Source organism: Anastrepha ludens, chromosome 4, assembly GCF_028408465.1.
Source record: "Anastrepha ludens isolate Willacy chromosome 4, idAnaLude1.1, whole genome shotgun sequence".
NCBI classification, from domain to species: Eukaryota; Metazoa; Arthropoda; class Insecta; order Diptera; family Tephritidae; genus Anastrepha; species Anastrepha ludens.
The window spans coordinates 76140638-76157542 of NC_071500.1; the positions used below are offsets into that span (position 1 = coordinate 76140638).

At 38.7% G+C, this 16905-nt stretch overlaps 1 protein-coding gene across 1 annotated transcript; it reads left to right on the forward strand.

Moving 5' to 3' along the window:
* The first annotated feature begins 11623 nt into the window (after positions 1–11623).
* Positions 11624–15664, forward strand: LOC128861877 (uncharacterized protein K02A2.6-like). The gene has a single exon (XM_054100252.1). It carries the CDS (start codon positions 11624–11626, stop codon positions 15662–15664), a length of 4041 nt encoding a protein of 1346 aa, XP_053956227.1.
* Positions 15665–16905: the final 1241 nt, after the last annotated feature.

Genomic DNA, 16905 nt, shown 5'->3' on the forward strand with positions numbered 1-16905 from the left:
GCCTCAATTTCGCAGTATAAGATATGACGATCTTGCTCAATCGTTTCGCGCACAAGATCGATATTTTCTGTTGAGAATGAAAAATCACAGGAAACCCCCAGTCTTAAAGGCACTAGGCAAAGATGTGCAATATATTATTCCTAGAAGCTTTTTGAGATTCACGTGAAGGCATTAAAGTTAATAGTGTTCTACATTAGGTACGCCGACGACACCACACTTTTAGCAGATAATTTGAACGATTTGTCAACGTTGTTAAAAAAAGCGGGTCATCATAGCGAAGATTACGCTTTTAAAATTAAATAATATTAATAAAGCAAAATTCATGCATGCCGTCACGAGTCAAAATTTAAACATGGCAAAACAAAAAGCACTATCAAACATGACACGGGTATATAAACACTTAGATCACTCAAAAGGAGCATCACACTTTAGAGAAGATATGCGGCTAGCTGACATCACATCAATATTTAAAGCAAGATGTGGTTTGTTAAAACTGAATGCAATAGCCTATGGAAACGCGGTAAAAATTTGCACACTACGCAACTCAAACGAAGAAGGAGATATGTATCACTTCTTAGGAAGATACCCTGCAGAGAAGCTAAACTACGCTGAAGTAATATATACATACAGGTATACTAAATGGTCAAAATTGGAGAACGATAACTGGTTTCGTATACTCAGCCTGGAACTATAGAGATTTTCTTATAGCAGAGTTCAAAATTAATTAATTTAAGAGCTGTGCCAGACAATATAGTTATTGCCACAAACATTTTTATTTATTTCTTTATTTACTTTAATATATTAAATGAATTAATGTATGATTTCAATCAATTGCTAACCATGAGTTTTATAAATTAAATAAAGAATTTCTACTACTACTACTATACATGGATGTACATGCATTCATATGGAATAATTCTACGAAAAGATTTATGCAATAATGTTTATTTTGGCTTGGAAATGAAAAGCGATTTTTTGAATTTAAGTAAAAATAGAGAACAGCCTGGTTGGATTAATTTTCTGTGGCCGCTGGCAAGTAAGAGGGTCAGGAAGCAAGAACTTATATTTTGTAACATTTTCATCTTACCAAAGAGTTTTTAGTTACTCTTTCTAATTAGATTTTCTAATTGTGTTTAAAATTTGTTTCATGTTAACGAGGGATTCGAAAAAAATACCAAATATGTTGAATAACAGAGATTCTAAAAATTAATAAAGAACATATTCAGATCTAAACATATATGTATGTATTGTTGTGATGTTGAAACTCGTCGCATGTGTTCGCCTTATTGTAGTGCTAAATTAAGGTGGTCGACAACAAGCCATTAGATCACAAAAATACTCATTTAAAGCGTAGGTATATGTATTTATGCGAAAATTGGGGAAAAGGGCAGAAAAGTAAATGGGTGTCAGGCCAAAAGCTTGTCACAAGCATACACAATCAGATGTTGGACTCTGCTATACTATCCGCCAGCCCGCAACGAATATTACCCTGTTTTCCAACCATTGGTTACAATATTTTTTGCACCAAAAATGCTGCATGCTACGTAAACTTTGATATCTTATGTATACAAGCTGTGTCAAGTAGACTAAAGACAGATTTAAGTGGAGGTCGCACTCAACTTTCGAATCCTCATTTCCCTTGAATTCATATACAAGCAGAAACCAGGAGAAAGCATGGGCACTTTATAGACTTTCGAAAACTGTGGCTTTACCTGCAACTGGACCATGTGTGACCATTTGTCAATATTTATAAGTAGGGGCGGCAGCACACGCCAATCGCCATCACCCTTTTCAGGATGTGAATGCGTATATGTATGTAAGTATGTACACTGTGCATGTAGTATATGCTTGTCTGCACAAATCTCCAATGCCACAAATTGCCACAAAGTGTTTGTACAACATGTAGAGTATTTGTGTGCTGGAATGCAATGAGCATCCATTCTATGTATACCGACATTATATGCAATCGAATTAGAAATGTGCTGTTAGGAATCTGTAACAACAAAAATAACAATGCAAAGGCAAACAATTTTGCAAAGGCAGTCTTCAGTTTTAACCACATGGCAAATGTATGTATGTATGTACGGATATTACATTCTCGTGTTAGCATCATGATATTCATTCAATCTCTCTTGTACAGGTGTGGTCAGTGCTTTAGATCTACATGTGCATACATATGCACGAAAATGTATACTAGAATAGGGGAATACTTACGACTATGTGAGTAACAAATTTCTCCGCTGACTACAGAAAATATTCAAAAGCCACTAAGCCTATGTATTACTCTGTTCACAATTTGTTGTTGTTGGCTCGGCAATATGGCGGATTTATGCAAATGCATGCACCAAATGCACATTTCGAAAGATTGAAAACAAGACTCCGTATAGCAGCAGATTTTTTGTGGTTTTCGATAAATTATTCAGCTCTTCTTCAGCCTCATAAAATATTTAAAGTGGCACTAGTAGGTGTAGATGTATTTGTACCCTTGTAAATTTTTTAATCGTGACTTATCGGTATTTTTAATTCCATTTTTCACCAAGCGTTTGCAATGGTTAATAGTTACTGAATAGTTACTCAATAATAATGATATTTCTATAAGCGTGCCTTCTGAAAATTGATGACTGTAAGCAGAGCAGCTCCTCAAATTTGGATTCAGTTTTTATAAGATGCTTCTTTCCTTAGGGATTAATAACTGATTGTTTTTCGAAAAAAAGTGTCTTTTATTTTGAGGATATAGACAGCAAATAAGCTTAAATCCGATGTCCTATATAATAAGAACCGATATTCCAAGATCTTTCAGAATCAGGCGGGGCCATAATTATGTAAAACAAAGATCAATAGTATGTTGTACGGGAGATTACTCTGCAACGTCTCACACCACGTTTGATGTGTTGCTAAACATTTATATGCGCATAGTACTGAATCGACAGACCAAACTGAGGTACAAATTGCAGACAGTACAGTAACAGTAATTTTAAGGCAGTTTTAAGATAGCAAAGTTTGATTTTAATTAAACATTTTTTCTGTTCATTAAAAATATCGCAGATAAGCACTTTTGAGGCTTATCTCAGTACCTGACCATTTATGAAACTTTCTTATTCGGTTCCTGAATCAGCCATTGTAATGTGCGTTTTGAAACGGTGGGGCATCAAGAACCTGCCCTCAATCTTTTTGTTTTTAAATATCTTTCTCCGTAATTTTTAATTTCGTCATCTATCATCGATCATTGAGGATCTCTGTGTAAGTTCGCGTTATTGACATGCCACGTTCTAAATATCTTGGAGTGTATTCTTTGTGTGATATTGAAGTTAGCTTTACAATGAAACTATACTATATAATGGCACCTTGTAGTTTGGTTTTATAGTGTTGATTTCTGGTTCATTAACCAATTTAAGTGTGAAGTTTTCAATAAAATTTTAGGAATAATCTGCTTTCACTGAAGAGACTATATTTTTTTGTAAGTCATACTTTGTGCATAATAATCTGATATCTATATGTTTTAAAGATTCTAGAAAACCTCTTTTTGTGTGAGATGAGATACCAATATTTGACGTCTCTAGTGCTCAGCTGTATACTAAACTGTTTTCGTAAATGGTGTACAAGTGGCACGAACGTAGTTTAGTGGAGCTCTGTTTTCTTCATGTTTCTTCTTTCTTAATTGATCATTTTCATTGTGGGTTTTTTATTGTTTTAGTGCAATTTTTTGTGAAATCGAGTTCACAGTAACAATTGCCAAAGCTTCTTTAAAAATCAAATATCAAAACTGCGATATTACCACCATTGAAAAACCAGAATTTTTGCAGTCTTATAGCTCACAGACTATACCAAAGAGCAAATTTCAAGTGACCTTATGAAAAAGTTGAACTTGTACTTTGTATTTGGAAGAAAAGACATGGCAGCTCAGCGAGAACAAAAATTGTCAAAAATCAATATTATTTTATAGTCGCTTGAAATTTGAAATCCAAAATTCAATCGGCTATAAAATTAAAACAGTATAACCAGTGAAAATTTTAAAAACTCTGGTAAAAAATTTAAAGTGTTATGGAGACTTGCAAAATTATGTACAAAATTTTAAAATTTGTTTTTTTGTTGTAGTTTTGAAATAGCGTGCATATAAGAAGAAATCGTATGGATACGAATTAATAGTGATATTTTCCTCGCTCTCTGCAGGATCAATGTCTTTCACTTTCTTTTCTAAGCTTGATAAAGCCGCTCGTACCTAGGCTGTGGAAGGAAGCCAGTGTCATATAATCATACCATTTTTTACGTAATTTTATTATAAAACACATTTTTACTTTTTGTATAACACATATATGTATATAAGTAGTGCTAACATCTGTTTTGAGTATTTAGCAGAGCTCCTGCTCCTATTTGTCGGGCGCGTCTTGATGATATTCCCCAAATGGAGGGAACTACAGTTTTAAGCCGACGCCGAACGGCAGATATTTTGTAAGTTTTTTCAAAAGGGAAATACACTCGGAGGTTTTCCATTCCCTGCGGAGGGGGAAACGCTTTTAGAAAAAACATTTATTTTATCATTTTATCATTATTTCATGCACGGAGAACCGAACCTACGCACTTCCGAACGGTAGTTACGCACCAACTCATTCGGCTATGGCGGTTGGTTATATAAACTTATAACTTCCAATTGATTTGAACTAAATATTCTCTGGGTAACAACTGAGCTTTTAAAACCTTTGAAGGCGATTTACAGTGACATCGTTGCGGACATGAAGGAATGGATAGACAGATAGTTATAAGCAATAGTAACAGCTGATTTTACGAGGAAACTGGAAAAGAGAGAAACTTTAGAGCACCTATGTTCGTGCTCTGATAGAACATGAATCTCTACCCAACCCAACTGAGGTATTGTGGGTAGGTGAATTGTTAGGGTCACTTCGACGTATTCGTCCGGGCCACTCGGATTTACAATATCTGCTCACCAGACGTGCCCATTAGCAGATACTTGTGTATAAAGCTAAAGTTATAACGCATAACTGTTAAATCCTCCAGCACACACGAGACGTTGGAAAATAACTTGTCCACCTCACTTAATGAAGTTTCTATACGGGATTTTAATTTTTTTTTTTTTTTTTGAGTAAATAATAATTTAAAAGCATATCTTCCTTATATTTTTCTTTGCTACCGCTAATTTACCTTTTATATGTAATTTGTCTGCAATGGGAATTGAATCCAGGTCTTAATGTCTGTATTTGTGTGTCACGGAATGAACTTCTATAGGTATTCATTTCTTATTCCCCAACTTAATACTTATAGAAGTATTTTTATATTTTCTTTTGTTTGGTGTTTGGCAAAAGTTAAGAATTCATTCGACAGAACTCTTTCTGCTCTACAAAACTATGTTAATTGTATTTTTGAGTTATTTAACTTTGTATTAATTTCGAGTCCTAGAAATGGAATATCCAAGAGCCAAAAATCAACATTTTTGACATCTGGTCTTCTTTGATTTTCATCTTGGTCAAAGCCGTGGACATTTGCAACGTGTACGGAGAAGGGGTCGGCGGAAGCCGTAGCCGAATGGGTCGGTGCGCGACTACCATTCGCAATTCACAGAGAGAACGTAGGTTCGAATCTCGGTAAAACACCAAAATTAAGAAAAACATTTTTCTAATAGCGGTCGCCCCTTGGCAGGCAATGGCAAACCTCCGAGGGTATTTCTGCCATGAAAAAGCTCCTCATAAAAATATCTGCCGTTCGGAGTCGGATTAAAACTGTAGGTCCCTCCATTTGTGGAACAACATCAAGACGCGCACACCACAAATAGGAAGAGGAGCTCGGCCAAACACCCAAAAGGGGTGTACGTGCCAATTATATATATATATGGAGAAGGTGTCATAAGCGAGTCAATAGCACGGAAAGGGTTTTGAAAAGTTTAAAAATGGCTACTTTAACGTAGGAAAAATTAACTGCTATCATAAAACGATGCTCAATCACCTCCATTCAATGGGATTTACGTCTGGGTGCCTCGCGAGCTCAACGAAAAAAAACAAAGAAAGTAGCCTTCATATTACTTCACCACATCTCGCCCGCCATCGAGGAACACGTGGTCATAAACATTGCTTTTAGTACCGAATTGTGTACATAAATAAATTAAAATTAGCCGGACAATATACTCGTATACTCTCACTTCTTGTAGAGGATAGAAAATGCTTAGTCGGAATGCAACAGTTGAGAAAAGAACACGCAACTATGTGAATATGCAAAGAAATTAAGTGAAAAAGAATTTGACCACCATGACGTAGGCAGAATGAATGCGACATTATTACTAGAAAAGAAAACACCGTAAAACTTCCTGGTGATATATAATATTGTGCCAATAGCTCAGCCAAGCCATCCAGTTTTATCTTGACTGGCAAACAGGAGATCATTAGTGAATCAATGAACGAACTCTACTATAGTCAAAGCTATTCGCAATACACAAAATGCCGTAGGTCACAAGCGAATGAGGTGGCGCATTTGTTCTTCTGTCGGCCGCTACTGAACAGCCAGTCAAGCATGCTGGCATTCGACTCGCACTAATTAAATGATAAAAATTGTTTTTTAATGAAATTAGCTTATACTAAGAGGAGATATTGCCAGTACCCAATACTTCACATTCTAACTACTCCCACTTTAATTGCATTATTATTAATGTTAGGGGTATATATACTTATACATATATACACCACACACATTTATATGAGTAAATGCTCATGCGTTAGTGTAGCTCTTTAAGAAGCGTTTGGAATGCGATGAGCTATTACAAAATATAAAGGTCGCTACTTACATGTTGGCATTGAGTTCTGACTCGCACCTGCAAAGTATTTTGATGCATCTCAACTAAATTATTAAACAAATTTTTGCTAATCGACACGAGCGGTGGCTACTAAAATGCCTATGGCGGTAAACAGCCTACTCTCAATTATCTTCAAATAGATGTGCATGAAAATATTTTCAAATATCAATCACGTAGTCTCTCGCTCCAATTGCTCAATGCGTGTGTGTTGCCTGATATAATGTGTTAAGTACGAGTACACTACATTTTTTACTGCTGAGATTCGCAATGAATGGAAAATAACATAACATTTGCGGCCAAGGGGCTGAAAATAGTATTCAACTAAACAGTCTAACGAATCTGTTATAAGTAAAATTCAAAAATATTGAAACTGGCATTAATTAGAGACATTTGGTCTTCCGGAAAGATACCATCGGAGCTGAAAGAAGGTATAATTACTCCTCTCCCGAAAAAGGGCAATTTATCCGAACGCAAGAGTTGGAGAGGGACATCGTTGCTCAGCATAATAAACAAATCCATAGCCCATAGAAATTACAATTTCTCTCTGAGGCAAGATTTACGCAATGAGCAAGCCGGCTTTCACCCACGCCGGTCATACGTCGATAACGTAAACATCCGAATCATCGATTTCGAGAAGGAATGACGCAATCTGAAGGGTTCAGGCATGCAAAAGAGTGTCCAAAAAAATAATCAACCTTGTATGGGATTTGTGCACAGGCGCTTGCTGTCATGCCAATCATGAAAATGCTTTGAGTGCCAGTATTGAATTGCAAACCGGGGTCAGACAGAGTTGTGTGCTTTCGCCGCTATTATTGAATTTAGTCTTGGACCAAATTATACGGCATTATGTGGTGTTATGTGCATTAACACCAACGAATCGGAAACAATTCAGATCGCCGGCACCCCCTTAGAACTATTGAATGAATTCAGCTATCTCAGCAATCACATATCAAAAGAACGTTTTACCTTTGGTATGCTAGATAAGGTCTGGCGATCAGTGCATATATCCAGATGTACGAAATTGCGGATTTTCGACGCCAACATAAAATCCGTTGCCTTATAAGGTTGTGAGAAGCGGAACCTGAACCCGTACGACTTGCAAACATTGCAAACCTTTTTTATTCGTTGTGTACGCAAAATTATGCGAATATTCAGGCCTAACACCATAACTAACACTGACCTATGCGTTATTACTAAGCAAATACCCATCCTGCTTGATGTACGACTTCGCAAATAGAAGTGGATCGGTTATACACTGCGTGAACCACTGGACGACATCACAAGAGATGCGTTGTTTCGGAATCCCCGAGGGAGTCCCAGATGCGGGAGCCCAAACATCACCTGCGGGCGACTCATGGAGACAAATACAATTTAAAGCTTTGTTGAGACCCCATGTTCCACCCAGGAACCACGTCCACTTATAGTCCTTTTGATAGTTCTTGAAATATTAAATCTTGTGAGACCTATTTTTAACAAAAATTTTAATGTGGCACTTTGAACTTTTATCTAATTGATGTGAAATCCAAATGAAGGAAATAAATCCTTTATGCAACTAAATAATAATGTATTTAGGCATGTTTGGATTGCCTCAGTGTAACGACAAGTTTGTATAATCGATTTTTGCAAAGTATCAATAAAAGTGTCACACTAAAAGTGTTTTTGATGACAAATACCCAAAAATTAAATCATCGCAAAAAATCTTTACGAATTATTCTGCTGTCATATTAATACATTTGACTTTCAGACGCACGGATAAAACCCTTGTGATATTTCTTGTTGTTGATCAATCATATGTTTGTTAATTTGGCCATGTGCCCTTCTTAATTGTCAAACTCTAGCACAATTGATGCACAGTTGATGCATTACGTCAGATAAACATTAGATGAAGTAAAAAGTATCTTCAGTATCCACTTAACATCACTCGACGACTACATGCTAAACGCCGATTTAAATTTGACACCAAGCTTAGAAAAGCTATTTTATGGTTGTTGCATCTAATGTTGTATGTAACAGCATAAAAAATCAAGATAGATGTACACATACATATACCAAAATGCTCAGAACAACTAGAGGGGTCCCTAAATTTGCATGCACGTTTTTCAACTGAACTCATTTTGATCCAACTTAAATATTATCAGAGCGGAAATATGTTAAATAGAAATTTCTGTTCGTCCGCCTTTTGCTACTTAGTTTTTTGATTCCAAAAATTAACAGCCAATCACTATTAAATTTTGCGCTGGTGTATGAAGTTCGGCCCCGACCAGACTTCCTTATTTATTTTTTGCTGAGCAATCATAGGAATACACCCTTTCTCCTCATTTAAAAGCTACTAAACTATAAAGATTGCGAATCGGTTAGTTACACCTGCTCTTATGCGAAATGAGAACGGCAAAAAATGTATAGAGGTTAACTCTAACATCATTTCTGCCTGTTAGGTAATATAAACCATTTATGTACTGGGATATCAGTGAGCGCTAAAAAGCTTAAATTCTGAAAGTAGTTTTGTAACTCTCAAAATATTATGATTACACTATTATTATGCTACTAATGGTTTACTAATTACTTTCAATTTAAAATCTCTTATACTGACAATTATTTTCGTAAATATAAACTTTTTGCTTGCAATTGGGTAATATATTTTTTATTTATAATTTGTGATTTAAGGTCCACCCATTTACACGTGCGTATGTTACAAGAAATATTTATTTTTTGATGCTTCGAGCTTGTACAAATAGTATTTATGTCACTTACCACCACAAAGTAAGACATGCAGATAGAAAACCATATTATTATCAGTAAAACATCAGTGGCAACGCCAGCGATGAAAACAACAGCAACAACAATTGCATAACAAGCATTTCTACAATATGTGAAATTTCAAGTGCGAGCTCTTTTTCAACGCTTGCGGTGTTGTCAGCACAGTTTGTTGTTGCCTACATTTAAATTATAACCTACTATGTGATGTTGTAGTTGTAACTCTGTCATCTCCACTGCATACAATGAGATAAGAATTTTAGTAATTGCAACAGCAATAGCAAGTGGCAGTAGCAAGTGGCACTTTCATGTGGAATTATTATTATCCGCTTTGCAAGCTCATATCGCACTCAAGCACACACGCGCAGTTAGAAGGATACATATACACAAATATGTATACTTGTATAAGCGCACAGGAACTTGTATCTGCATATAGTCGCTTGCCGAATGATACAAGAACCTAAACGGTTGTGCGAAAACTGGCTAACAAACAAACCAATGGCATATAAATTGATGTGAATGTGCGTGCATTGAAAACAAGCAGCAAAGTGAGTAGAAAAGTCAGACATACGAGTATGACCAACCGAGCAAATGGCGTTTGTCTGCCAGTAGATTTGCAACTAGTTGGTTCTATGTAGCGTTCCTTTCGTATTCGCTCCAGGTAGTTGCAGCTGGGCTGCCACAAAAGTGCTGGACGTCGCACAACATCAACTACATTATTTTATTAGCTGAAAGCCAAATTTTTTCAGCCATGCAACACATACCATGCAACAGCAGTTTGCACTAGCTCTTCTGTCATGGGAGCATTAAAAATCAATTTATATTTCTTTACTTTTCGATTTGGTCAACGGAGTGTCGTTTATTTATGTATATGTACACTTGCAAACGTGAGTATGAAATAATGGTTTACCACCATGTTAAATAGAAATGCGGGGCTGTGGAACTATGGAGCAAAGTCAAAGATCCTAACCCCTTTCTTATGAAATCAACATAGACAAATTGGTCTTGAACGCTTGTACATGTTTGTCTCAATTAATCAGTATTGCGCGCTATTTTCGGGGTGTTCCAAACACAACTTTCATTTGTTTTGCATTGTTTCCTGTTCTATAGTAAATATTTTATACAACTGTCTAAACAGGGCGTATACGCAACTTTCGGGAGCTCCAAAGTTCACGGTGCAGAAAGTTTTGCTATTAATTAGGCGTAACTTTGAGTTTTGTGTGAGCAAGTCAGTGAAACGTGAAAAGACACACGCAAGCAAAACAACATCGAAATGAAGTAATGAAAAAGTGTTCCCCAAAGCTACAGTGTAGAGAAGGATGGTATACATTGCAATTAAAGGAACAACGGGCACCCGTTGCAGAAATGTGAGTGGAATAAAAGCGCCGAACCTACTTTTTGCGGCATAACTTAGTCATGCCTGCGTAGCAGTAACCAAATCACAATTGTTAAAACAAACATTCGCTTGTTTTGAATATTTGAGAAATAAGAGATGCTAGAGATGCGAGATTTTACTTTAGAGAAAGATGGGATGACGAATAAAGCCGAATATTTATATTTTTATTAAACCTAAAACGATTAAATGTACACTTTCCTGAGTAAAAATAAATATAACTGTCATGTATGAGAAAAAGACAGACGTAATTGAGACACCGACCGAACAAGTTGTCCCGCGGATTCCAATATTTTATACATACACTACATACATATGTATACCAGAATTATACAGTTTCACTTTAATAAATATCATACGTTCAATACTTAACACTGGCGACGAGGATGGGATGTGTACAATAGTATAATACATAATATAATATTACAAAAACAACATACACATATACTATATGTACGTATTGCGCGTAAGTCACTCGAAAAGTGAAACAAAGCATAACGACAAAACCTACCGGCGCACAACAACAAGGACATTGAATGTGCAGGAACCGTTTGCAAATACAAAAATGCACTGACATTCACACAACCTTGTGTTAAGTCGCCTTATTCGCAAAGAATATTTTGAGGTCATAAAAATTGGATCAGACAAAAAAGTCGCAAGTCAGCTCTCGTTGAGAGCACATGGATCGTAACGGCAAACAAATAAAAAGTAGCGGTGATTCGCATTCCTCAACTGATAGCAGCACATTCACTGTGAAGACTGAACGAGTTATTTTGCAAGAGGTCAAACGAGTCAACATGGCTGGAGTTGGAAATTTGGAACCATTTGATTTAAATCATCCAAATAAATGGTCAACGTATATGGCGCGTTTCGATTTGTTCCTTCTGGCTAATGATGTACAAGAGGAAGGTCGTCAAAAGGCAGCATTCCTCACATTGGCCGGAGCGTCACTCTACGACCTCTTGGCATCATTGGCGTCACCAAAGCAGGTTAGTAATCTGAATCTTCCCGATATAAAAACGATTCTAACCAACCATTTTTCACCACGTCCATCCGAAATTGCGGCCTATTACCATTTTCACAAACGTGATCAATATCCGGACGAGTCTGTCAGTAATTACATCGCAGCATTGCGCACATTGGCAGTGGACTGCAACTTCGGTACGGCGCTCGACCGCATGCTTCGCGACCGTTTTGTGTGTGGCATGAAGGACGAAGGACTGCAGAAAAGCTTACTGGCAGAAAAGGATCTAACAGTGCAAAAGGTTATCGAACGTGCACTTTCGAATGAGGCAGCAGCCATCAGTGCTATGGCTATGAGGCACCCCAGCGAACCAGTTAATGTTGTCAACGACAATCGTTTTCGTACACGAACAAAAAACGCCGTCAACAGAAACCAGCAGCTGTCATGCAATGGTTGTGGTGGATCACACCCTCGTAAACAGTGTCCATATCGTGAATCACTATGCAACGCATGCGGAGTCAAGGGGCATCTGCAGCGAGCCTGCCGGAGCGCGTCGAATGTCAATTCACACAGAGCGTCTTCATCCAACTCAACAAATGCTCGTTCAGTTTCAATGCGGAAAAAATCATCTCGTCGAGAGAATGTCAATCAGATCACGCCCTTGGTCAATCAGAAGAAGTCGATCTCAGTTACGATTAATGGCAGCACATGTATTTTTGAAGTGGATTCTGGGTCGCCTGTGACCATCATGACGGAATCTACGTTCAATAGCGTCTGGTCCAACAGAAGGCCAGATCTTTCCAAGTGTGATTTGGATCTTAGCGATTACCAACGCAACCACATCCCAGTCAAGGGGATCATCGATGTGTCAATTTATTACAACCGCCGTAAAATTGACAACTTGCCGCTAATCATCGCAAACAGTGGTGGCTCTAATCTTGTTGGTTGCAACTGGTTCGATGCACTGGGCATACGTATAGAAGGAGTTTTTGCCGTCAACAGTGGTCTCAGCATCAAAGCCATTCTGAAGAAATACGATCATTTATTCTCAACAGATCTTGGTCGCTACACAGGACCACCAGTGTCTTTACAAATCGATTCGGCGGTGCCGCCCGTGAGACTGCCTCCACGCCGTATACCCTTCGCCATTAAGGGCCTCGTGGAAGAAGAAATCGATCGCTTATGTTGTCAAGGTATTTTGGAGCCTGTGGAATACTCCGATTGGGCAACGCCAATAGTGCCCGTGGTAAAGAAAGATGGTTCCATCCGTATATGCGGTGACTACAAATCGACGCTGAATAAGGCAATTAAGCCACACTGCCATCAAATTCCAGCCGTTAGCACGCTTTTGGCTTCGATTGAAGGTGGATCGATTTATGCAAAAATTGATTTGGCACAGGCATACCAACAGCTCGTGGTTGATGAGCGTTCATCACTCCTGCAAACCGTGTCAACGCATAAAGGCGCATTCAAGGTAACCAGGCTGCAGTTTGGCATCTCATCAGCACCCGGTATATTCCAAAGCTGCATCGAAAACGTTTTGCAAAACATTCCTGGCGTCTTGCCGTACTTTGATGACATCGTGGTCATGGGTAAATCGGAAGATGAGCTCGCAAACAGACTGGAACAAATATTTGTACGTTTCGACAAGGCCGGACTACGTTTGCGCAAGGACAAGTGCCAGTTTAGTGTGCCATCCATCGAATTTTTGGGGTTTAAACTGGACAATCTCGGTATACGACCCTCACATGACAAGATCAAGGCCATTCATGAAGCACCATCGCCAAAGGACAAGAAGCAACTCCAAGCGTTTCTGGGCTTACTCAACTTTTATCACGCCTTTTTACCCAACAAAGCAACAATCGCTGAGCCGCTTCACCGCTTGCTCGACAAAAGTGCTCGATGGACTTGGAAAGAGCAACACGAAACAGCTTTCAATACGCTTAAAAGGCTGATCGCATCAGATAATGTGCTTATCCATTACAATGAGAACTTGCCCTTAGTGCTCACTTGTGACGCATCGCCGTACGGACTCGGAGCAGTTCTCAGTCACAGGTTGGCAGACGGGTCGGAGAAACCCATTGCATTCTACTCAAGGACGCTGTCGAAGGCAGAACGAAATTACGCACAGATAGATAGGGAAGCAGTCGCCCTCGTCTCTGGAGTGAAGAAATTCCACAACTACTTATATGGCAGATTTTTTACGCTTGTCACCGATCACCGTCCACTCTTGGGAATTTTCACCACAACAAAACCGGTCCCCAACGTAATTTCGAACACAATGCTTCGTCGATCAATTTTTCTCAGCGCGTACAACTTCAATTTGGTACACCGCGCTGGTCTTAGAATGGGCAATGCAGACTTTTTGAGCCGTTGTCCAATGCTGTCTGAAGCAGAGTCTACGACGACCGAAGACATTCTCATGGTAGAAATATCGGCAAAACCTGTTGTCAGCGCGCAGCTGATTGCCTCTCAAACTTCTAAGGATCCGGAGCTCTCCAAAGTTTTCAACTGGGTGTTAAGGGGGTGGCCCAGCAAAATCAACCGCTCCGATAAGCTGTATCAATACTTTTGCCGTCGAACTGAACTCAGTGCAAATAGAGGATGTCTAGTTTGGGGAAACCGCGCTGTAATCCCGTCTACTCTTCGAGGGTCTATTTTGAAAACTCTTCATGCACCACATCCTGGCATCGTCAAAATGAAGGCCGTTGCTCGAAGTTATGTTTGGTGGCCGAACATCGATGCGGAAATCGAACTCGTTGTGAAGAAATGCAGTTCATGTCAACAAAATCGCAACGATCAACCCCAAACAACAACGCACCACTGGGAATCTGCAAAACGTCCATGGTCCCGCCTGCATGTGGATTTCGCAGGTCCTTTTCGAGGCAAATTATTCTTCATACTCATCGACTCCTACTCTAAGTGGCTTGAAGTGGCCGTCGTTAATTCAACTTCTTCAGCGGCCGCTATTAAGGTGTTACGCCAAATATTCGCCACGCATGGGCTACCTGATGAGCTCGTGTCGGACAACGGAACAGCTTTCACATCTGAGGAGTTTAGGAACTTTATGAAGAACAATCTAATTCGACATATCCGTTCTGCACCGTTCCATCCCTCTACAAACGGGCAGGCGGAGCGAATGGTTCAAAGTACCAAAAATTATTTGAAGAAAGCAGAGCCTGGCATAAACATCGATCTCAGCCTGGCTAGATATTTGTTCAACCAACACACCACCCCGCACTCAACAACGAACCGCTCGCCTGCTGAGCTACTGTTCAATCGTGAGCTGAAAACTTATTTCGACAAAATTCAACCTCAAGAAATAGTTTACGGTAAGGTCACCGACCCTGTCAGTACTAAACCTTTTATTTCAGGCAGTCCAGTATGGGTTCGTAATCATTCGACGGGCCCGAGATGGATCGAGGGCCTGGTGGAAAATCAGACTGGGCCTATATCTTATGAGGTTCGGTTGAACGACTCTAGGGTCATCAAACGACATCAGGACCAGCTTCGTAGTCGGGTGGCATCAGAAGATTCCGACTGCGAAATACTGTCAACCGAAGACGTCGAAGCCAGCACAATCCAATCATCTGATGAAGTTGATTCAAGTACTTCTGGTCACGTCGTGGAGACTCAATCGCCAGGACCATCAACGAATCTACAGCCTGTCGCCTCGTCATCGCCAACACCGGAAGAACCGCGCAGATCGAAGCGCGAGCGACAGGCCCCACAATTCTACTCCGCCTCTGGGTGTTAAGGGGTGTCATGTATGAGAAAAAGACAGACGTAATTGAGACACCGACCGAACAAGTTGTCCCGCGGATTCCAATATTTTATACATACACTACATACATATGTATACCAGAATTATACAGTTTCACTTTAATAAATATCATACGTTCAATACTTAACAATAACGGTGACGTTTTTATCGTCATTTAGACATTTTTATCCCTTCATGATTTTTCCCAATGTAAAAAATATTCAATGAATTGCAAAAATTTAACTAGCGCAAAACAAAAAACTTTATAACTTAGCGTGCTAATTGGTGTTGTTGTTATATATTATACTAGCAACCCGCCCAGCTTCGCACGGGTATAAAATATATACCCTATGTCACTCACTGAAAAAATGATTAAAATCGATCCAGTAGTTTTGGCTTATTCATTATTGCCCGTGGCCCGCACGCGTTAAATTTGGAGTAAAACAATTCCCCTTTCTTTATAGCATGAAGATTTCCTGCTATCTTTGGGATATCTAAATTCATACCCTACATTTTTGCATATTAACTTTTTGCATTTTTACATATGTATTTATTTTATTTTTACAACAATTACTATATTACAGAATGTCTTTATATACAACCTTCATAGCCTTCTTGTCATTAGACAATACAAACATGTTTTCTCTAGAGGTTACTCTTGAAAGAGCGGCATACAGTTGGCCATGTGAAAAACAGTCAACACTCAAATCTAAGCCTGCAACGTTGAAGGTTTGACCCTGAGATTTATTAATAGTCATTGCAAAAAATGTCTTTACCGGAAATTGTAAGCGTTGAAATTGGAATGGTAGATCCCATGGTATCAGAGGGATTCGGGGAATCAATACATCTTCTCCGGTACCACATCCTGTGAGTATTGTGCACTCTATTATGAAAGTTTTCAGTGATTTTACCAGCAAACGCGTGCCATTGCAAAGTTTAGATGGACTTAGGTTTCTTAATAAAATAACAGGACAACCTATTTTCAGCTCCATTTTGTGAGGAGGGAGTCCAGACGGTTTCAAAGAATTTAGAAATTCTGTAGGAAATTGAACAGATTCTTCCAAATCGAGAACAGTATCGACCGAGTAGTATATTTTCGTCGGCGCATCAATTTTTGAAATAATCAAGTTATTTACTTTATCTACTTGTTCGTTAGTTGGTGACAGAATAGCTCTTTCTTTAAACCAAGATATTGTCTTATAACTTATGTTATCAATGTCTGGATAGACATTGTT